Source organism: Sminthopsis crassicaudata, chromosome 1, assembly GCF_048593235.1.
Source record: "Sminthopsis crassicaudata isolate SCR6 chromosome 1, ASM4859323v1, whole genome shotgun sequence".
Taxonomy (NCBI): domain Eukaryota; kingdom Metazoa; phylum Chordata; class Mammalia; order Dasyuromorphia; family Dasyuridae; genus Sminthopsis; species Sminthopsis crassicaudata.
The window spans coordinates 87,513,904-87,539,037 of NC_133617.1; the positions used below are offsets into that span (position 1 = coordinate 87,513,904).

Genomic DNA, 25,134 nt, shown 5'->3' on the forward strand with positions numbered 1-25,134 from the left:
CTAGTTAGTCAACAAGCATTTATTGTAAACTTGACTCTATATTAAATGTATTGCATACAGGTATAAAGAAAGCAAGTCCCTGCCTTCAAGGAGCTTTTATTTTAATAGGAAGATAATACACAAAAGGAAGATGAATAGTAGCAGAAAGTGGGAGGCTGGACAGGATGATGACCTGAAAGTACCTGGAGAGAGTTCAGTCTATAAAGGAATGAGACAAAGCTGAGTTGGCTCTTCTATTTAAATTAAATTTAATTATAGGGAAAAGTCCTAGGGAATCAAGGATATTTTCAATCTGTGAATTTCAAGGCTAGAGTAAGTTGATAGGCCATAGTAGAGAATATTCTAGGTGCACCTTGAAAAAATTTGAAGAAGGAAACTCCCTTTCTCAATGGAGTTCAGTACCTTTTCTGTAATATATGATCTGTGAGATTCTTGTAATATTGAGAAGGTAAGTTATTTGCTTAAAACTTCCTATATGGCAGAAATGAGACTTAAACCTAAGTTTTCCTTTGGTTCAGTTTTCCATCAGCTTTTCATACTTAATTCTCTAACAATCAAGAAACATTTGTTAAGTACTTAGTGTAAGTGCTAGCACAGTGATAACCACTGTTATAGCTAATATAATTAATAAAATGTAATATAAATACTACACACATACACACATACACACAAAATCTGCCTATCTTTTTCTCTCCCTCTTTTTTTTCCTCCCTTCCTCCCTCCAGGAATTATAAAACACTATGTAAAATGTAACCCAAATCCACTATTCTTTCATTATAACCTTGGAATCATCCCTGAATCTCTCCCTATATTTCTGTTTAATTGTCAAATCCTGCTTCTGCTCCCACTATCTGCCATGTCAAGTATTAAGCAAATAGTTCAACTCTCAATTCTCTGTAGTGTTCATATGGCACCAGAAAGTTCCTGAAGAGATGGGTAGATGATGAACCATAAGATAAACCAGAGACACAAGATTTGTGAGAGGTAGGGGTGAGGATTGGAATATATAACATTTTATTCCTCTCCTCATTGTATTAACTTTACACACTTTTTAGATATCTCTGGTTCCACACAACAACCCTGTGAAGTAACCAGTAGACGATTATCCTCTTTTTAAAGATAACAAAATATACTCTCATAGAGGTTAAATGCCTTCCCTTTGTCATAAAAGCCAGTCAAGTGTCAAAGCTAGTATTCAAATTCAGTTTTATTGATTCTTATTCCAATTTTCCTTTCACTATATTACAATCTGCATCTTTTTCTCTGTTGGTTTTTGTTCATCTGTTGATCTATCTCTATCTCTTTTTTTTTCTTGTTCTTTTTTATATTACTTCCTGAGTTAACACACAGTGGATACTGGTTACTATGGAGATAGATTGAATTTGGGAAGGAATTTAGTAAACTGATTTTTGTCTGTGGATTGACTAATGAATGAGTCTTTGTTTTCTGGGGATTGAAGTATAGAAGCCACAGTGGCAGGTTTGCATTTGAATACCTAGACTCAGCTACTGGTGCTTGGGTGGGGATCTAGAGACTGTGAAGATGTCTCTGTCATTACTTACACATAGTAGAACTTTAATCAATATTTTTTTTCAGTGAATAAAAACTGATCTCCATGGATCTCACTGTGATGTTTATAAGGGTGATTAGTTCTGTGCTTACTCAACTGAAGTTTCCTCATTTTTTTTCCTGAGTTGAGCTAGATCTATTTATAGTTTGCATTTTTGTTATTGTATTTTCCAGACTGTTTTATTTGGTTTTTAAATTTTCCTCTTAAAACATGGTGCTGGAATTGGGACTTATCCATTGTGAAGCTAAGGCCTATTGATTTCACCTGTGTAACATCTCTTGAATATATATATATATATATATATATATATATATATATATATATATATATATATATATCTCCTCTTCCTTCCTCTGACATTATTCCTTCATGTATAGGTCTTTATTATCTCCCATCTAGGCTATTGCAATAGCCTGCTGGTGAGTTTGTCTGTCTCCAACTTCTTTCTACTCCATTCCATTCCCTCCTCCATTCAGTCACAAAGTATTCCCCCCCTTAAAGTACAGGTCTGATCATGTCACATCCCCCCTTACTCAATAAATTCCAATGACTCCTGATTAGCACCAAAATCAAATTCAAAATTCTCATTTTAGCATTCAAAGTCCTTCATAACCTATCCCCCTTCTGCCTCTGCATTCTTCCTAGTCCTTATGCTCCACCAAATATACTTTGTGACTGGCCATTTTGTGAACAATATATATCATCTCTAGACATCATCTAGACTTTAGAGGCATTTCCTCTGGCTATCTCCCATGCCTTGAATACTTTCCCTCCTCATCTCTGCCTGCTGACTTCCCTTGATTTCCAATTAATCCCAATTAAAATCTCATCTTCTGCAGAAAAAATTCCCCAATTACTCTTGATTCTAGTGCTTTATCTCTGTTACTTCCTATTTACTCTCTCTATATATAAAACATATCTGTTTTTTTCTTTCTTCATTAGATTGTGAACCCTTATGGGCTCTTTAGCTCTTTCTGTATCCCCTAGAACATAGCACAAAGCCTGGAAAATAATTGGTACTTAATGATTATTGATTGATCAATTCATTTTATAACTATTAGATATTTTCCAGTCTAGTGATAGGCAAACTAAAGCTTGAGTCTCAAACCCAAATCACTTTATTTAAAAATATATTAAAAACATTTTTTGTTCTATAATCCTTTCAGGCTGCAGTTTTCAAATCCCTTATCTTGTCCAAACTCTTTTGTTTTGCTGAGGACACTGAGGGCTAATGAAGAGTGATTTGCTACAGGTTATATATCCAGATAGTGGTAGAAATAGATTTATAATGTAAGTCTCTTCATGGAGTGTTCTTCCCTCTACAACAATGGCAAGGAAGTTGTAAATAATAGAGAAAAAAAGATCAATTAATAAGTATTTCATTTGGACATGAGGTGACTTAAAGAAAAGCAGGCTTGTTCACTATTTTTAAATGTTACTGAAGGGATATCACCTGGATTGGGGATTTAATTTGTTCTGTAGCCTTAAAGGGCTGAACTAGGACCAAGGGTGGAAATTATAGGAAGATAGATTTCAGCTCGGCTTGAGGAAGAGTTTCCTAATAATAGAGCTGTCAAATAATAGAACATATTGCCTTAAGCAACATTGAGTGAGTTTTCCTATCACTATTCCTTTCCAGCAGAGGTTGGATAAGCGCCTGTTGGGGATGTTCTGGAGGGATTGCCATTCAGGTACAAGTGGACTAGATAATTTCTTGAGGTTCCCTCCAACCCTGACATTTTATGACTTAACTAAGGTTACACAAAAAGTCAGTGGTAGAATTTGCAGTGTTTCAGTATCTTTGTTGTCCCTGCTGTGGCCAACCCTGCATATTTTAACAGGAAGAGGGAAAGCTCCGTTCTGCTCAAAAAGTTCTTCCATGTTCTTGCTCCATATTACAAGGCAATCTGGCATAGGGGAAAACAACTTTAAAATACTTGACTATCTTTCAATATTCTTTAATCTGTGAGGAACAGCTTTTAATTCACCCTTTAAAATCAGCCAACTCCAATGCCTGAAATAGTAGTTGTCTCTCAGATGTATCCTATCAGAGCCAGAAGAAAGTAGGATTTAGCTCTTGAATGAAATACACATAGAAAGGGAAAAAATCTCTGCAAGAACATAACAGTGTCACATTTAGTATGCTCTAAAATTCCAAGATAATTATTCCCTCAATGTCTCTCTTTTGATAAAAAATATATTACCTGTTTCATGTTTTTTTTTAAAGTTTCAATGAAATGAAATGTCTATTTTCAAAAGTTTGGATTACAGTTCTTACTCTACCACTTATTATCATGTCTGAATGATTTGGGGCAAGATATTAAATTTCAGGACCTCAATTTCTTCATCTGTACAATAAATATATTAAATTATATGATTTATAGGGTCCCTTCCAAATATAATATTTTTACCTGAGTTCAGTGAATAAATGAAAAAAGGATTTATTGATTATTTACTCTGTGTAAAGTACTGTGCTAAATGCTGGAGATACAAAAACAAAGGCAAGACACTAACATTTTAATAAGGGGAGACAACACATATAGAAGGTTTTAGCTGCAAGTCAGATGGAAGGGCCTCATGGTTTTTAAGGTGTAGTAGCAAAGCAGATGGTAATACATTTTTTAAAATGTCATTTCCACTGATAAAACCATATTAGCTTCTGATGTTAAACCATTTGACAGTGCAAGGACTTTGGTGGTGAGAACTTTCTTTTCTGCATCTCCTACAGTTTTAGTTCTTGAAGAGCTGTGGGCTGCAGTACCTGAGGATGGGGAATGCAGGTGGCAGATTGTAAGAATGATGGATAGACTGAGAGGCACTGTGAATTCAGGGATCTTGGAATCTGGATCCTGGGCCATCATTACCTGGATCCAAAGAAATATAGTTGTCAAGGTGATGGGAGTTGGATGTACCAGGCATATAAATTCAAGTCATAGCTCTGAAGTTAACAATGTGTAATGCAAGTTACCAGACCTCAGTTTACTGAAATGATAATTATGGAAATTTTACAGAATTAATGTGCAGAGAATAATAATTATAGAAAGTTATAATTATAGAAATAATAATACTTCTCATACCTTTATTAAAGTATGGAAAGTATTTTGTATGTCTTAATGTGCTATAGAAACATAAATTATGATTTAACATTCTAAGTTCTAAATTCCCTTCCAAATGATCTTTTTCTTTTCCTCCCTCCCTCTCTCCGTTCCTTCCTTCCTTCCTTCCTTCCTCCCTCTCTCTTTCTCCCTCCCTCCCTCCCTCCCTCTCTCCCTTCCTTCCTTCCTTCCTTCCTTCCTTCCTTCCTTCCTTCCTTCCTTCCTTCCTTCCTTCCTTCCTTCCTTCCTTCCTTCCTTCCTTCCTTCCTTCCTTCCTTCCTTCCTTCCTTCCTTCCTTCCTTCCTTCCTTCCTTCCTTCCTTCCTTCCTTCCTTCCTTCCTTCCTTCCTTCCTTCCTTCCTTCCTTCTTTCTCTCTTTTCATTGCTTCCTTATGCATGGATCCTATAATGACTGAGAATATCTCATACTTATTGACATTCTTGGTAAATAGTTTCATCCCAAAATTCATCTACAATTCTATTTTTGCCCCTACCCCTTTGTGTGACTACAGTACTCAGTAGTTCAGGGTAGGAACATCTGGATTTCCCAAATGTGTCCCCTTCTGTCACCCCAGGTTTATGGTGTAATCTCTCTGAGAATCACTTTGTCTAGATGATATACAGCCTGTACCAGTCAGGATTAAGTGGTGTTTGCCTCCTTTTTCACAGATGGCTCCGTGGAGTCTCCTCCTCTATCACATCTCAGTTGCACAGAATCATAGATTTTAAAACTGGAAGAATCTTTCAGATTGATGCCATCTGAAGCTGTGAGCTGATTTCTGTGTTGTTAATAGCTTCATTGTTATACTCCTGCAGTTTTTTCCCTCTCCTTTATTTTCTTTCTTTTCTCCCTCTCTCACTTCTTTTCTCTTCTCTACCCTCTCTCTTCTTTTGTTCCTCTTCTTTTTTCTTTTCTTTTCTCTTTCCTCTTACTTTCCTCCTCTTTTCTTTTCCTTGTTTTGTAACATATATAAATAAAATTTTTCTCTTTAGCATTTTTTTCTCATTGATTCCTTTTGTTTTTATACCAAATTGACTTATATCCATCTCCTCTTCCTAAAAATAATCTTTCTTATAAGAAAGACTAAAAACAAAACAATAAGTAAAACAAAGCAAAACATAACAACAGAGATATCTACCATATCTTACTATATTCAACATTTACACCCAGAGTCTCTTTTGTAAGGAAAGGAAGGCAGCACTTTTTTTTTTTTTTCAATTCTTCTCAGGAGTCAATCTTGGTCATTATAATTATTTCCTTTTTGAATTTATATTTCCTTTGTTATTGTTTTCCTGGCTCCAGTTACCAGATATTAATCCATCTAAGTCTTCAGTAATTTGCATAGACTTTCCCAATCATTGGATACCACAATTTCTAGTTGGTTCCTCCCACCTCCAAAATCAGTGGACATCTACCTACTTTCTAGTGTAGTGTGTGTGTGTGTGTGTGTGTGTGTGTGTGTGTTAATATGCTATATGCAAAATATATTGCTATGAACATCTTGTTATTTATAGGACTTTGGACTTGTACTTCTATTTTCATTGTTAATGACTATAAGAGACTTACTCGATCAATGTAGGTCTATAACAATTCAGTAATTTTACAGTTTTAAAGTTGCCTGAACTCTTAAGAAATTAAGCAAGTTAGTTATTCAGGTTTATAAGCTATACTCAGTATAATTCAAAGGTAGGAGTTGGATATATCCTTCTTAATCTCATTTTATCCTATTCCATTCCCAATTAATTCCCTACCCCCTGCCTTATTTCTTTATACATCTTGAAGGGATACGGTAGGAACAGGGATATGGCCTATATGTGGTGTTGCCTGTTTAATGCATTTCTGATGTGAGTAGGTTTTCAGAACTATGAGCCCTCCTCCCCCCAACTAATGCTTCTGTGTCTATTCTTTCTTTCCACCTCATTTGTATAACATGATTATTAATCTTTTCTTAGATTTGCTTTTTTTTTAAAGTCAGATCATACTCAACTCTGCCTTAATCTTTCTTTTGAGCTACCCAATTACTAATGTCAATCTTAAGCATATGGTATACATTTCCATAAACAATGTGACAAGTTCATTGAAATTAATCTTTTATATTGGCTCTTATATGTTAAATTTTCTATTAAGTTCAGGTTTGGTTGACAGAAAATCCTTACAATTTGCAAGTTATTTGAATGTCCATTTTTTTCATTCAATATTGTGGATATTTTTTGCTAGATATGATATTTTTAGTTATAGGTCTCCTTGTTTTGAAGTATATATATGATATATATGATTTGTGGACCTGCAGCATTTTATTGTGGCTGCCAATAAGTCTTGTACAATTCTAATCTTAGCTCCAGGATATTTGATTTTTTCCCCTTGTGTCTTGCAAATTTTTCTCTTCTAACTGGGGATTTCAAAATTTGATAAAAATATTCCTGTGTTTTGCACAAAGGATCTCTTTGAGGTAATGATCTATGGATTTTTCTTCTATTTCTTCTTTCCTCTCATGTTCTATCACTCCAGCAGGATTTTGTTTGAGTATTTCTTGCATTATAGTGTCAAGATTCCTTTTTTTTGGTCACAGCTTTTTCAGGTAATCCAATTATTCTTTTATTTTTTTCTTCTTGATCTATTCTCCAGGTCAGTTGTTTTTCTTTGAAGATGTTTCACATCTGTTATATTTTTTCATTCTTTATATTTTGTTTAGATAGTTCTTGGTGTCTTATAACTTTATTGGGTTCCCATTGCCCAATTCTAATTTCCAAATAGTTATTTTCTTTTTAAAACTCTATCTCCTCTTCTAATTGATTAATGTTTCCCCCATAATCTTGTTTTTCTTGGATGGTTTTTAGTTTTAGTTTTCCTTAATCTCTTTCATTTAATTTTATTTTTTTTGAATTCTATAAATTCTCTCTGGGCAGGGAACCATTTAACATTACTCTTTTGGATAGAAGAATTTATTTTTTTTTTACTTCACTGTCCTCTGAAGATGAACCCTTGTGTCTTCTGTATTTCCATAATATATTTCTATGGTTGGATTCTTTCTTCTTTGCCAGTTCATTAAAAAAAATTATGAGAAATGTTAATGTATGTAACTTTAATCATGGGATAGGGGATGGTGCCTATAGCTTCACTTCAACTTTCCTCTCTGGCATGGTACCCCAAACCAAAAACTCCCCCCTCCTGAAAGTGCTGGCAGCCAGCAGTGTCCCTGCCTCTTGCTTCTGCATTCACTGGGTAATCTGGTACCTTCTTACCCAGGATCATGTCTCTGCAGCAGAGTTGGCCCTGGTATTCTTAATCAGCAGAGGTTCCCTCAGTCTTCCCAGACTCACACCCTGGGTTCATCAGGCTTTCCTGAATGTCAGAGTTTCTGTTTTCCCTGCCCTTGAGTCTTTCTTTGAGTCTTCTTGCATTATCCCTGAAGTACTACTGTTCTGTCCCAGTCTTCTTTGTGTTTCAATACTCTATGTTTGCCCTGAGATGCAAATTTGTTCTGATTGTAGGGGAAATCCGGAAAGCTTGAAATTTATTGACCTACTATACCTCCTATCTGCATCAGAATTTTTCACAGAATTCAATGAAATATTTCTTAACCTCCTACTAAGAGCAAGATTCCATGTTAAGCTTTGGAGTTACAAAGGAAAAAAAGGAAATCATCTTTGCTCTTCCAAACCATATATTCTACTGAAGGGATAGTACATTGATACAAATTAATAAACACAAAATAATTTCAGAAGTGAAGACAATATTGAAAAATATGGGTGAAAAGACTTCAGAAAGGAAGAGGTTTTAACTGACTCTTGAAGGAAAGTAGAAACTCTTAAGGCCCAGTGGTGAGAAGGAAATACATTTCAGTAATAGAAGATAGTCTTTTTATAGGTATGAAAATGGGAGATTACATGTCTAGTCTGGGAATGAGTTAGTAAGCCAGTTTAGTTGGAATTTAATGGCATGTGAAGGGGAAGAATATTAAACAAGTCAGCAAAGGCAAATGAGAACTCAATTGTAGAGTGATGTAAATGTCAGACTGAGAAGTTTTTATTTTATCAGAGAGTCAATTGAAAGCAACTAAAGATTTTTGAGCAAGGAACTGACTTGATCACTCCTGTGTTTTGGCAATATTAATTTGGTAGCTGAGTGGAGTAGGAAAGATGCAAGTGTATATCAGGGAGAACATTTGAATCCTATTGCAATAGTAGGGGCAAAAATGATAAGGAATTTGGTTGGATATGTGTACGGCTATAGCCGATTTTGTTATATATGGTAAGCAAGCCAATAATACACTCAAATTGAATTTTAAAGTCATAATATGTAAATGATATAAGATAATTAAAACAAAATTATTTGCTTTATTTTGATAGTTAAAATCACAGTACATAGACAATTATTCGCCATTTCTACCTATTTATTTCATATTTTTATTTTCCTTGTTAGCTAGTTTAGTTGTGTCTGGTGCTAATGGAATGCATATGTTAAATTTTTGCATCTTCTAAATTTCAATATCTATTGTTAAAATTCTGATCATCTTGCTCCTGTAACAGTTCTGGATATGGGATATTAGGCGGATAATTTGGGGAATAGTGCAAGATATGAGCTCTTAAACATAAGTGATTGGAAGGAATAGAAATGGCAATGGAGAAGTTTGGAAGAAGTATGAGTTTTGGAGGAAATATATGTTCTATTTTGAATATAATGAATTTGAGGTCCTGTTGGGTCATCTAAATAAGGATGTCCAGGATGCAAATGGCCATACTTGACCAGAGTTCAGAAGCATAATTAGGGCTACATATATAGATTTGTGAGTCATTTTTATTTCTTCCCTTTTTTCTTCCTTCCCCCAGTATGTCCTCCCTCCTTCCCTTCTCTCCTCCCTTCCCTCCTTCTTTCCTTCCTTCCCTTCTTCCCTTCCTTCCTCCTTCCCTCTCTTATTTCCTTCCTTCCTTCCTTCCCTCCTCCCAGTCTATCTGTCTTTGTTTCTGTCTCTCTCCTTCCCTCCATCCCTCTCTCTCTCTCTCTCTCTCTCTGCATCATGAACCTCTTTGGCAGTCCAGTGAAGCCAATGGATCAAACTCTCCCAGAAAAAAAATTTAAATAATTGAAGGAGGTATTCAATTTCAGATATAGGTTCCAGAATATAAAAATCTATTTTTTACCTATCTGTATCCCAGATTATTCCATTGAATCTCTTAGTTGACCTAGGAGTGATTAGGTGAGGAAAGATAGATTAATCTGACCAGTGCAGGAAGACAGATGAAGATGACATTATGTGAAAGGTTGGATTTAGTGGTGCCTAATTTCTGCCAAGAGAAAAGAAGAATCTCATCATCACTTAGTAATTAGCTTAGTGAGAGAAGTAATCCCAGAGTGAAAACTTGGCATAACAATTTCTTGGTTTTTGACAGTACATTGGCATGTGCCATAGAGATGAATATTTTTGCCATTCTATCATGACCCAGGTGTAATCAGACCTGAAGTGGGATTTAGTTTAGTCTGGGCTAAAGACAAATGAAGTACTATTCCCAGCTCTCCTACTCATTTTTTGTGGAATCTTGAATAAGTCCATTCCTTCCTCTGTACCGCTGTTTTCTTTCTGTAAAACTGTGGTCTTTGAAATTCTGTGAAGTTGCCTCATAGATTTGGGTTAAGAAAAGGTAAGGCCATCTAGATTTAGTAAAACATCCATCATAATTCAATTCAATAAATATTTTCACTTATTATTCATTATATTCTTTAGTAGTAAAACCATTTTATAATGGTTTTTATAAATATGATGTATCTTATAGATCATCTTGCTTATTCTTCATTTTGCTCATGAAGAGAGTAAGCAGCAGAGTCTGAATTTGAACTCAAGTCTTTTAACATTTAGATTTCTTATCTTGACCCAATATGGCTCTCCACTTATCGTCAGCATCTGTTAAAATGAGTTAGGAGAAAGAGGGACAAGGGAGAAGATCCTAATGGAATCCTCCAAGCTCCATTACATTAATGGTATCTGAGTGCTCTGACATGATCAATGGAAGAACCAAAGAGGGAATGAATGATGTTGGAAGGGGCTTTTTGTAGGACTTTCTGCATGACTATTCCAAGCTGGGACTCTTAGGTTCTTGCTCCAAGGCAACTCAGGCAGTTCCCTGTGAAAGAAACTTTGGGATCAGGGGAATTCAGGTAATTTTTTTCTAGTAGGACTAAGGGTTGGGGTCCATCAGATCAGATTATTGTCCTATCTTTGAGGTCAAAGCCTGGAAGGGGCCAATCAATTGGGATTCTAGATAAGAGACTAGGCAGAAGGGAGGAAGTTCTAGGAAAGAGGGGGAGAGGGAAACGTATTGGTAGCTTTTCAGTGAATCAACTAGCATTTTTCAGGTGCCTATTTAATAAGGTCTACTATGACACTGAGGTGGTACATTGAGTGCTGGGCTTGAAATCCTCAAGAACTTAGTTAAAATTGGTCCCAGACACTTTCAAGCTGTGTGACAACTTTTATTTGCTTCAGTTTCCCTAACTATAAACTAGGGATAATAATAGCACCTCTATCTCAGTCTTTTTGTTAGGATCAAATGAGATGATATTTATAAAGTTTTTAGCACAGTGCCTGGCATATAGTAGACACTAAATAAATGCCTATTACCCTCCCCCTTCCTACAGGTGCTGGACTAAGCTTGTTGGACTTAGAAAGCTCAAGCTCAAAATTCAGAGAAATGTCATGAAGTAAATTAACATGTATTATGTTATTATTTTATTAATACTTTAGTAGTAGTAGTAGTAGTAGTAGTAGTAGTAGTAGTAGTAGTAGTAGTAGTATGAAAAACAAATTTTTGCTTACCAAGTCAGAAAATGCTCTAATGCAGTTTTATATAATCAATAGGAAAACCAATAGGAAGAAAAGAAAGCTGTCTAATTGCTAATCAAAGAGCCAAAGGCCGAAAAGACAGTGTGAATCAGGGGGCTCGCTTTTGGAAATGTCAGCTGAGGCAAGCCACCCCTCCCCCTCACGTTAGCCTATTTCTCCCTATGCAGCATTATTTTCCACAACTCAAACATGTTAGGTTTGTTTCTCCTTGGAATCAGAGGGAAGAAAGAGGACCAGAGGCTGTCAGGTCATTGTTAGGATGAACTTTTCAACAGAGCTCTCACAACAGAGTGGAGTTTTTCATGAGTTAATGAGTTTCCTATCCTTGAAAGTATTTAAACATGCTGGATGATCAAGGGTCAAAGGTTTTCAAGAATTTTTATTGTCTCAGACCTTTTTTGTAGTCTTGTGAAGGCTATGGAACTCTTCTCAAAATAATGCTTTCAAATGTATAAAACAAAATACTAGAAGCATTACACATGTTTAACATAGATTACTTGCTTTCTGGGGAAGAAGGGAGAAGGGAGGGAAAAATTTAGAACACAAGATTTTGTAAGGGTGAATGTTAAAAATTATCCATGCATATATTTTGAAAATTAAAAAAAAAGCTTTACTAAAAAAAATACCAGTGCTTTTTAAAGAAAACTAGTTATATAGTTACTTGAATACATTTACCATTAAGAACACCTAATATACATATATTTTCCAGGTATTTATGATTTCAGGTCTCACATTCTGTGATTCAATTGCCAAGTACTTACCCACTGATCCTTGGAGGACCTGAATATGACTCCTTTAACTATGGGCAAATCTACTAATTTGGTTTCCTTTTCTATAAAATGGGGTAAATAAAAACTTCTTTACCTGGCTCATAGGGTTTTTGTATACCTCTTTTGAGAATGTGTGCTGTGGTTTGTAATCATAAATACTATGCAAATGTTCTATTTTTAATTCTACTATAACATGTCCAACAAAAGAATGAACATGATACAGTTTTTAACCTCCTAAGGTAACATTTAATTCAATCAACACAAATTTATAAAATACTTATACTGATTTATATTACTGTGTTGGCTGTGGACTCCAAAAAAATAATACATGATTTATTTCCTATGTTCTAGGAATGTTACAGTTTCATTGTGGGGACAACCAAAATCCCCTGCTAAATTCATAGTGCAGTGGAAAGGATAATGTTTCGAATCCAGCAAGTAATTGTGTAATCTTGAGCCAATAATTTTTACCATTCTGAGCATCATTTGTTTTTTTCCACTTGTAAAATGAAGGGCTTTGTTTAGCTCATTTTTAGCTTGAATATTCTATGACTCAAAGTATATTGGGAATATATACTTTTGAGTCATAGAATATTCAAGCTAAAAATGTAGTATATAAATAATAGAAATTAGGATGGCTAGAGTAATCAAGGAAGGCTTATTAGAGAAGGTAACACTCAATTAGGTAATATTTATTGATAGCTCTTGTTTTTACATTATTTACATTTTCCAGTATTTCCCTTCCTCTCTCCCTGACAGACATCTCCTTTCTACAAAAAAGAATAAAGAAGAAGTAAAAAGTTCAACAAAGATGGTCATATATTACAATTAGTTTTTTTAACCATAAAATAAAGAGGAAACTTCCGGAAAAAGAATTGATGGTGTCTGAATGCAGATACCTTTACTTACTTTTCCTTTTTTTTGTTTATTTTTTTCCTTAGGTTTGTATTTTCTTTCACAATATGACTAACATGGAAATATGTTTTGCATTTCAGTACTTTTAGAATCTATATAAAATTTCTTGCCTTCTCAATGTGGGGGGTGAAGGTATGGAGAGAGAATTTGGAACTCAAAATGAATTTTAAACATTTTACATGTAATTTAGGAAAAATAAGATATTAATTTAAAAATGAAGGAATGTGCTAGAAGGTCCCTTTTACTTTTAGAGATATTATCCTAACATTCTAACTTGTGTTATAGTTATGTACATACACATATCATACCATTTCTAGATTATTAGCTCCTTGACAATAGGTATTGGATCCTTACTCATCTTTGTATTCTTACTACTGATCTCTCAGCCTTATAGTAAATTTTGCTGAATGGTTTTGGGTCCATGATATGAGGGCTCTTGAAAATTAGGTAGAGAAAAGAATTTGGATTTGAAATGTAAAATAAGTATGATTTCAGTATCTTGAGTTAGTATATGATATGATAATATTTATCACAGTTCCTGAACCAAGCATTAATAAATGCTTGTTGACTTGATTTGGTTAGTATGGTAGAAAACAAAGCATTGGACGGAGAGGAGAAAAGGAAGAAAGCAGGGAAGCCTCATGCAGAAAAACCTCCATTAATTGAGGTGAAAGGTAATAGAAGACCGAAATAAATAAGATGGGACATAGGAATAGAAAGAAAATGATGAATCTGGGAAGTAAAACTTTTTTTTTATTGTGAACTTAACAAAAACAAATATTTCCAGTTGTAAAAAATGACAGAAATGAGAATTATGTATGACATTTTGAATGTTTGCTTTAGTTTTTCAGGTGTGTTTAAATATGGTCATAACAAAGCTGCCCTGCTGGTATATGTTTGCATCCCTCACTACTGCTCTCTTGTATTTATTTTCTTAATTAATGAATTTACACTTTTTATTTCTTCTTCTTTTTAGAATAATCACAAGTACTCATCAATACCCTCCTCCTTAATTCTTCCCAACGAGTAATTATAGTCAAGCAAAACAAATCAATGCATTGATTATGTCTAAAAATATAGGTCTTATTCTATAGCTCTAGTCTATTATCTCTCAAGAACGTTTCATCAAAAGAAAGAATTTGAGTTGTTAGCTGATTGGATAAAGAGGATGAGAGGATAATCAAAGACAACTTGACTTTTCTGTTTACTAGCTGTGGACAAGTCATTTTTTCTTTGGGTCTATATTTCTTCACTTAGAAATTCAAGTTATTGAGATGGATAAAGTGTCATCCCCGGCATTACAATAATGATCTATTTGACAACAGGACAAACTGTTGTAAGGAAATGAGGAAAATAAAACTGATTCTTCTCAAGATAATAAACATATGGCTAATATACATTTCAGGTTTTAAAGTGAGATTTGAAAAGAACCTACAGTCCAATTCTATAAGCAGTTATTAAATACCTCCTATGCATTAGGCATGCTGCTAAATAATCCCATATCCCAGTGAGGGGGCTTCTGATATTAGTCAGGTAAAGGCAATTAATGCCATTGAACAGATACCCTTGCACAGAAAGCCTAAACACAAACTAGCTTACAGAGTCACAGGGGCAGCCAACATAGTTTTATGACTTTTCTCTCTAAAATAGGATTGATTGAGTGATTTATTAATTCAGTCAACAGAAATTTATAAATATCTCTTGTAAAGAGAACTCTATGTGCTTCAGTATGGGGAGAGTGCAAAGTTTAGATGATAGGAAATGCTAGATAATTACGATGAAATTTGGCTTAAAGAAAAGACTGAAAAAATCTATCTCTTTCTCATTTTGGTAGAAGTGAGAGAGTGTGAATATGGAACATTGCATAGATTGTCACACTTGGTTTATGTATTAGTTTTGTTGAAATGCTTTTATTCTTTCTTTTTTATTCTTTGATATCAAAAATGACTTGGGGGAAGAGCATAGATATTGTGAAATGCAACCCTTCTGGAGAAGGTTATAGCAAGACAAAAATATCAATAAAATTTAAAAAGAAAAAATGTTATTCTTATCCTCATAGCACTTCTAATAAGTGTCTAATAAGTCTAATAAGACACAGCTGACCAAATAATATTTTTTTTAATTGAAAGAACATATGAGTACAAATAAAAATGATAGCTGACCTCACTTTTTATACATTTTACTGTCATTATTACATCTAGAATTTTTTGGACCTCAAGTAAATTTCTATCACACTTAAAACAATTTAGGTACTTTGCACATAGTAGGTGGCTGGTTGATTAAGTTTATAATCAATGATTGTTGAATGAATTGTGTGATATCGCCACCTGGTGGTATCAGTAATAATATTGGCAGGTTATCTTTTCAGCATTGTAATTTAGATAACTTTAATCAAGTGTATTCCCACCAGAGTGGATATGCAGCTAAGATTTGAGCTTCTTTTAGTCCTAAAATAGATATCAACAAGGAATAGTCAAACAAGCTTGTATTTCTTCTTTTATATGAATTGAAATGTTTATGAGCCTTTACTCTGTATTAGGTGAGGAGATGAGGTAAGGACAATGAAGTATAAAAAGAGTTTTAAGATATAAACTTTTCAAGGAACTTGAAGTCTGTTTGGGAATATAAGATATACATAGAAAATATTATATTATAAATATTCTGAAAATTATTGGATTTCAGAGTAATACTAGAATGTCTGCTTGATTGATTTCTTGATCCCCACAACTAGTCTCTCATTCCACAAAAATGATTTTGCACTACATTTTGTATTTATTTATATGTTTTACCCATAGGATTATAGAGTGATACTGCTTTGCAAAAGGAAAATGGAAAATGTTTGTATTCTCAGCATTGGCATATAGCATGTAGTAATAAATGGTTATTGAATAATTGAGTGATTAGAACAGAGGAGAATAAAACTTATTGAGGCAAAATAATTTGCTCAAGGTCACAAAGGGAGTGGATACTTGGATTTTGAATCAAAATATTCTGATTCTTCTTCTAGATTTCTTTTGACTCAGAGGATCAGAGAATATGAGTTAGAAGGGACCTTGATTCCAGCATCCTACCTCCTACTTTCAGTTTCCAGAGTTACATAGCAATCCATCCATCACTATACATTTAATAAGTCCCCATTCTATATCAAGAATTGTGCTGGCTGCATGCATACATACGTACATACATTCCCCTCCCCATAGATACTTGCTCTCAATGCTCTTGCATCCTACTGAGGGAAATAGTATCTAAATAAAAAAGTTGTATACAAGACTATATAGAAGGAAGGTAACTTTAGAGAAGAGTCAAATAGTTGGAGATTCAGAATAAAGCCAAGGATTTTAAGTGCCAACGGTTAGGAGGGTGTGGATGGTATTGTCAGAGGAAAGTTATGAGAAATAGGAAATCAGTAACAAGTTGCCCAACATCCTTGAACTATATTGTGTGAAAAGAGTAAAGTGATACAAGAATTTAAACAATAGGGAATCAGGTTGTAAAGAACCTTAAATGTCATGCAAAGGATTTTGTCTTTTGTCTGAAGGTAATGGTGAGCTACTGAATTTTATTGAAGTAGTGACCAGATTATGTCTATGGGAAATGACTTTCATTTGAGTGGAAGATAGAAGGAACTAGACTCATGATAGAGAGACCAATTAGAGGTTACTGTAATAGTCCAGCTGAAAGGTGAGCTTTAATTAAGGCAGTAATTGTGTTCAAGGAGAAGAGGCATATAAGAGAAATGTTGTAAAGATAAAAATTACTAGATTTGACAACAGAATGGGTGGGTGGGATAAGTAGAAGGGAGAAACAAGGGTGACGCTCAGATTTCAGGCCTCGATAATTGAGAAGGTGATGTTAACCTTGGAAGTAATAGGGAAGAGAGGAAGATTTAGGGAGTAGTAATTAAAATAATGATTTCCATTAAGGATGTTTGAGATACTTATAGGAGATCTAGTTCAAAATGCCCAGTGTGGAAAGGTGAGTTGAAATTCAGAAAACAAACTAGAGATGGATACATAAATCTGAAATTCCTCTACATAGGGATGATAATTAAACACATGGGTTTTGATGAGATTTTAGAGAGAAAAGAGAAAAAAATCCAGCACAGATTCTTAGGGGACAAATGAAGGACTGGCGAAGGGGACTGATATTTGAAGTCAAACAAACAGTATCAACACTATAGAGGAAATAAGTTATTAATAGTATCAAAAGCAAAAGAGAGTTATGAAAAGATAAGGACTAAGAAAAGATAATTAGATTTAGCAATTAAAAGATCATTGATGACTTCAAAGACAGTAGTTTCATTGTTGAATTTTGAGATTAGAAGCCAAATTGTAGGGGATTTAGAAGACCTTGAGAAGAGAGAAAGTAGAGACACTAAGTATAGAAAATTGAGAAGAGAGACGTATAGAATACTAGCTAGTGGGGGTACTAGGCTCAACTGAGGGGATTAGTTGTCATCATCTTGTCATCAACATTGTTTTTAGCATGGTAGAGACATTGATGTAATTGTAACCAGCCGGGAAGTTTCTTTTAAACAGGGCTAGTCTGAAGTTCAGAGAAAGAGGGGGATGGTAGTAATAAGAATAATCTGTTGTAGAGGACAGGAGAGGAAGAACATTTAGAGGAGCTGCCTTTGGAAATGAGAAAGGACACTGTATTAGAGACTGAGGTAAAAGAAAAAAAAAAATAGAGGTGATGTCAGAGAGGTGCGATTTAATGGGTAGTCTCTTTTTTTCATTCATTTTTTTCCAGTATGAAATGAAGTAGAACATGAGCTGATAGTGGTGAATTATAAGTGCCATGTTTCAGAGTGCTGAGAAGATTTAGAACAATTACGGTGATGTTTGGGATGATTATTAAAGGCAGATAGAAAGATTGCCATGCTACTTTTGATGGCCTGGTTGAGATTAGGTAACATACATTTATAGTTGACCAACCAATGTGGTTTCATGGTTTCCTTCAAATCCATTCAGCATCAAATCAATAGAAAGAAAGTAATAAGGTTATTGTAGGAATAGTCCACGGTTGAATTTTATCAAGGCATGATTGGCAGGAAAACAAGGAAGCAAGAGATTACAAAGCAGATGATTAAATAGATTTAAGTTAGTTCACTTAGGTGCTATGAGTAAGAAAGGGAGAATGTGGCCAATATGGGGGGGGTGATAGCTTGGAAAAGCATAAGGGATAGAAAGACTGAAAATCTGAGCAAGGCATAGGAAAAGATAGAATGGTAATAGATTTTGGTTTAAAAAAAGGAATTTAGGCGTTAATGAACATGGAAGCAGACCATTTGTGATGGATGGAAAAAATCAAGATAATGACAATCTCTTTGTGAATCTGGGATAAAGAAGAGTAGTAGGTCAAAAGACATTAAAGATTAATTTAAAGTTAAAAATAAGAGTTAAAATTTGAGGGAGTAGAAATATGTGTGTTGAAGTTTACAGTATGATTTAGGGGAGATTGAGACCCAAAACTAGGGCACTGAGCTCATTGAGAAAGAAAAGAGAATGTTTTGGAAAGCAGTACTTAACAGCCAACAGGACCTGAGTTGGGTGATAAATTTGGGAGGCATGAGCCTCAAAGAAAGAGAAAAGGCAAATTTTGATTTCTTCACCATGACCGGGGAGGCATGAAAGGAAATGTATTTAGTGCTTAGAAAGGTCACTAATATCAAAAGGAGAGGATAAAAATTCAGTGATTACTAAAAAAAAAAAGAAAAGTAGAATAAGAAGTGATTTAAAATCAATGTTAGTTCATTATGGAGCTGAAATTCTACAGCATCTCAGTGCTCTCCAAATTTATCATTATCCTTCCTAAAATATAGCCCCAGAAATGAACATAGTACTAAAAGGTAAACTAACAAAAACAAAGGGCAGTGAGATTATCATCTCTTTATTTCAAGCTAGTTTGGACATAATGCCTCCCCAAATCAAGTTTAAGATAATATTGAGCTTAACTTCCACTTATTTTTCTTATGAGTGTTATCTCTGTGTACTTTCTATACCTTAAACTTTTAAAAATAATTTTCTGAGCACAATGAAAGATTTTGCTTGTTGCTATTACATTTCAATATATTTGCCTTTATATCTTTATTTTGTTATTCAGTATATAAATTGTCCCCCAAGCTTTATGCCTTTTGCAAATTTTGTAGACATGCCATCTAGATATTTAATCAAGTCATTGATCATAGTGTTAACTATCTCATTATTTACACTTGACTGGAGATCTCCATCAAAGTTGACATCAAACCATTTATGGATACTCTTTGAATTCAACCAGTCAATTGGTTCTGAGTCATTATCCACATCTTTTCATTTTGTCTACAAGAATAGCGTGAGAAAATATCCAATATTTATTGATTGTTTACTATTGTGCCAAATCCTGTAGTTGGAACTGGAAAAGATAAAAAAAATCAATAAAAGTTAGCCTCTGACTCTAGCATTGTAGTAAGTTAGTTATAAAATGTGCACAGATAATGATAGAGAAGTACTTTGAGAATAGGATAAATGAGCAACTATCTGTATACAAAATAAGGAGTAATCAATTTTTCCATGGACCTCACATGGAACTTTGTGTTGTACCCTCTCTAACCTACTTATGATATACTATTTTGTTCTATAGTTAATTAATTGTTTTGTCTTTTCTCTCTGGTAGACTCCAAGAGGATTGTTTAACAAATAGTTGGTGAATAAATTAACAGAAATAAGAAAGCTAGGAGGAAGGATAGGTTTGGAGTAGAGGGGCAAGAGGATGAATAGTAGTTGTGTCAGGGAATAACATTAAGATGATCTTTAAGGTCCCTTGTAACTGAAATTCCATAATGTTGATTAATTTGGAAGTCATTCATACAGAATTTATAACTGAAATTATGGGAGTGGAGACAAATGCTGAGAAAGGATAGTTGAAAGAGAAAAAAAGATGAACACAGAACCTTGAGGAACTTTAAGTTTTAAGAAAAGTAGAGGGACTTATCAAAGAGCATAGTTAGGGAATAACAAGAGATGCAGAAAAAGTATCTGGAGAGCATAGTGCCCCAGAAGCCAAAGGAAAAGAAAAGAGGGGTAGGGTAATCAGTAGTGTAAAATACAGGAGAAGTCAAGGTAGTTGGAGACTGTTGAGCTTGGCAACTCCCTTTTTCATCACATTTTAAACACATTTTATTGAATTATTTTATATGCTATTTCTCAAACAAACCATTATCAGTAACATTTTTTAGCTTATTTATGATGACCATGGGTCACAGAATGACAAAGTTTTCAAATTGGAAGGGCTATCAGTGATATATCTAGTCCAACATATAACTGAAAAGGAAATTCTATTACTCCTTTCCTGTCAAGTCAGTTAACAAGCATCTATCATGTGTTAGTCCTCCTGGCAAGTACCTGGCAAAGAAGGGTGTTTTCAAATAATTCACATTCTAATTGGGGAGACAGCAGGACATACATAGACAACCCATAGAGAAGATGGAAGATAATCTCAGAGGGCCTAAGATATTAACTGTTAGTGGAACTAGGAAATGCCTCTTGTGAAAGGTGGGATTTGACCTAAGTCAGGAAATTCATGGGGAGACTAGCCAGAGAAAAGGTGCAATCAGGAGTTGGAGCCTTGAAAACTCCAAATGTAGATGAACCCATTATCAGTTTTTTTTTTCCCCACAGCTCTAATATTTTCCTACTATTAACATCGTTCTTGGTTCTTTTTGAAAAATAGAACAAATTTGTGTTGTAGATTGTAAGCTACTCATATATTTAAAACCTTCAGTAAACATCATATGTAATGGTGATAAACTAGAACCTTTCCCTGTAAGATCAGGAGTGAAACAAGGTTGCCCACTATCACCATTACTATTCAATATAGTACTAGAAACTCTAGCCTTGGCAATAAGAGCCGAGAAAGAGATCCAAGGAATTAGAGTAGGAAATGAAGAAATCAAATTGTCACTTTTCGCAGATGACATGATGGTATACTTAGAGAACCCCAAAGACTCTGCTAAAAAGCTATTAGAAATAATTCAGAATTTTAGCAAAGTCGCAGGATACAAAATAAATCCACATAAATCCTCAGGATTTTTATATATTACCAACACAATCCAACAGCAAGAGATACAAAGAGAAATTCCATTCAAAATAACAGTCGATAGTATCAAATATTTGGGTATATATCTACCAAAGGAGAGTCAGGAATTATATGAGCAAAATTACAAAACACTTGCCACAAAAATAAAGTCAGATTTAAATCATTGGAAAGACATTCAATGTTCTTGGATAGGCCGAGCGAATATAATTAAGATGACAATACTCCCCAAACTAATCTATTTATTTAGTGCTATACCAATCAGACTCCCAAGAAACTATCTTAATGACCTAGAAAAAATAACAACAAAATTCATATGGAAGAATAAAAGGTCGAGAATTGCAAGGGAACTAATGAAAAAAAAGTCAGAGGAAGGTGGTCTAAGTGTACCTGATTTAAAGCTATATTATAAAGCAACAGTCACCAAAACCATTTGGTATTGGCTAAGAAATAGACTAGTTGATCAGTGGCATAGGTTAGGTTCACAGGACAAGATAGTGAATAAAAATAGCAATCTAATCTTTGACAAACCCAAAGATCCCAAATTTTGGGATAAGAATTCATTATTTGACAAAAACTGCTGGGAAAACTGGAAATTAGTATGGCAGAAACTAGGCATGGACACACATTTAACACCACATACTAAGATTAGATCAAAATGGGTCCAAGATTTAGGCATAAAGAACGAAATCATAAATAAATTGGAGGAACATGGGATGGTTTACCTCTCAGACTTGTGGAGGAGGAAGGAGTTTGTGTCCAAGGGAGAACTAGAGACCATTATTGATCACAAAATAGAACATTTTGATTACACCAAATTAAAAAGTTTCTGCACAAACAAAACTAATGCAAACAAGATTAGAAGGGAAGTAACAAATTGGGAAAAAATTTTTACAGTTAAAGGTTCTGATAAAGGCCTCATCTCCAAAATATACAGAGAATTGACTTTAATTTATAAGAAATCAAGCCATTCTCCAATTGATAAATGGTCAAAGGATATGAACAGACAATTTTCAGATGATGAAATTAAAACTATTTCCACTCATATGAAAGAGTGTTCCAAATCACTATTGATCAGAGAAATGCAAATTAAGACAACTCTGAGGTATCATTACACACCTGTCAGATTGGCTAAGATGACAGGAACAAATAACGATGAATGTTGGAGGGGCTGTGGGAAAACTGGGACACTGATGCATTGTTGGTGGAGTTGTGAAAGAATCCAACCATTCTGGAGAGCAATCTGGAATTATGCCCAAAAAGTTATCAAAATGTGCATACCCTTTGACCCAGCCATACTACTACTGGGCTTATACCCCAAGGAACTACTAGAGAAGGGAAAGGGTCCTGTATGTGCCAAAATGTTTGTGGCAGCCCTTTTCATAGTGGCTAGAAGCTGGAAAATGAATGGATGTCCATCAATTGGAGAATGGTTGGGTAAACTATGGTATATGAATGTTATGGAATATTATTGTTCTATAAGAAATGACCAACAGGAGAAATACAGAGAGGCTTGGAGAGACTTACATCAACTGATGCTGAGTGAAACGAGCAGAACCAGAAGATCTTTATACACTTCAACAATGATACTGTATGAGGATGTATGCTGATGGAAGTGGATTTCTTCAACATAGAGAAGAGCTAATCCAATTCCAATTGATTAATGATGGACAGAACCAGCTACATCCAGAAAAGGAACACTGAGAAATGAATGTAAACTGTTATTTTTACCTTCTGAATCCAATTCTTCCTGTGCAACAAAAAATTCGGTTCTACACACATATATTGTATCTAGAATATACTGTAATATATTTAACATATATAAGACTGCTTGCCATCTGGGGGAGGGGGTTGGGGGAGGAAGGGAAAAAAATCTGAACAGAAGTAAGTGCAAGGGATAATGTTGTAAAAAATTACCCATGCATATGTAATGTCAAAAAATGTTATAATTATAAAATAAAATAAAAAATTAAAAAAAAAAAAAAAAAAAAAAAAAGAAACTCCCAAAAAAAAAAAAAAAAAAAAAAAAAAAGATTGTAAGCTACTTGAAGGCAGGTACGATTTAATTTTTGTCTTTTTATGTCTAGCATCTACTATAGTGGCTGGAACATGTTGAATTAAATTGAAATTTAATCTCTCACCCATGATAGCACTTCAGAAACTTGAAGCTCTCTGCCACACTTACCCTTACTTTCTTCTCAGTTCTTCTCACCATAGAATTTTTTCAATCTCCAGTGAAGTCCTCCAAGGGCTCATCCTGGTATAGAGGTGATCCCACTTCCCTAAAGGCTATGCCTTTGACAGATACACAAGCTAGAATGGCTACAATGTCCAATATTAGTCTATGACAAAAAGGCCATCCCTAGTAAGTTAGGCTGATCAGGAAGTGTTGGTTTTGGGAGCCACTATAGCTGTTCATAGAAATGTAATGAATCATTTTCATTACCCTAATCTTTTCTCTGTGGCACCTGGAGGACCTTGTTCTTCTCTAGCTGACTTTTCCTTGTGTCTTTGTGTTCCCAGGGAAGAAATGCTCCAGTAGAAGTTAGACATTTTTTTTCCTTAAGCAAGAATCTCCTGTCCCCAAGACCAAGAGAAAAATGATTCGTCTCAGAGGACATCACTTGATCTACCTCGTGGTACTTCTGACATTTTGGATTGGAGATGGCTGCCAGGCACAAAGGGCAGGTATGAAGTGAATCCATTTCCCTGAGTACATAAAAAGTAAAATAGAAAATAAAAGGGGTGGGGGCATTTAGGCCATGTTGTGGGTAAAGCACAAGGCCTGAAATCAAGAAGACCTGAGTTCAAGCCCAGCCTCTAACTGTATATAGTCTCTGTTTGCTTCAATTTCATCATCTTTAAAAAGTGATGTAATAATAGCACCAACGTCCCAGGTCTTTTGAGTCTAAATATAAAGTTTTTTCCATACAATGTTATCTCCTCAATATATCACACTCAAAATATTAAAATGCATCTGTTTGATTTTTCTATTGCAACCCAGTCTCCTGTGTCTGCCGGCATTATTAAGGGTTTGCCTGTAGAAAGTTCTGAGTTGGTTACTTTAATCCAATTCTTCTTGAAGGCATTTATCTCAGCCTTTACAATGTCTCAGGGTAGAACTATTTGCCTCCTGTATAAAGTGTTGATAAGTCAGACTAGATTTGTTTGGCCTTGATGTTGGAGATGGTCCCCCTGTTTAGAATGTCAGAGCTAAAAGAAATGTTAGCTAGATTAACCCATAAATGAAGCATGAATTTTCTCAAAAGCATTCTTGTTAATCATTCAGCCTCCAGTGCTAAAGAACTCACTATCTTCCCAAAACAGCCCGCAGTACTTTGGGGATTTCTTTAATGTTATAGGAAGTCTTTCCTTACATTAAGTCAAAGCCCACTTCTGCCATTTCATTCCTTTCCCATTAATTGTTTGTAGCACTACTCTGTGGGGACAAACAAGTCTAATAGCTTTGACAGCTCTCCGAGTCTTAGGAAGTTAGCTATCTAGTTCCTTTATGTATTCTCTTTCCAGGGCTAAACATCTCTAGTTCTTTCAACTAGATGTAGTAAGACCTGATCTTTAGCCATCCCAAAATTATAGTTATCATAATCTGGATGGGTTTTACCTTTTCAGTTGTTCTTTTAAAATCTGCTATCCACTTCTGCATAGGATGAGCAATAGCCATAGATGACATTAGCTTAGCATGACTCCCATATTATACTGTTGACTCATCCTAAGCTTGTAGTCTATTATAATTCCCATAACTATATATGGGTATATATATATGTGTGTGTGTGTGTGTGTGTGTGTGTGTGTGTGTGTGTGTGTGTGTATGTGTCATTTTTCCATTTCACTCTTGTGTCTTTTCTCTGGATG

The 25,134-nt window shown here is 34.7% G+C and overlaps 1 protein-coding gene across 1 annotated transcript in view; it reads left to right on the plus strand.

Annotated features, from left to right (window-relative positions):
- COL22A1 (collagen type XXII alpha 1 chain) overlaps positions 1-25,134 on the plus strand; it is a 578,696-nt gene that overhangs the window by 19,609 nt on the left and 533,953 nt on the right. Inside the window, exon 2 of the mRNA XM_074264749.1 lies at positions 23,785-23,949. Coding sequence (XP_074120850.1) covers positions 23,862-23,949 — 88 coding nt within the window. The 5' untranslated portion in view covers positions 23,785-23,861. The remainder of the gene's footprint in view (positions 1-23,784; positions 23,950-25,134) is intronic.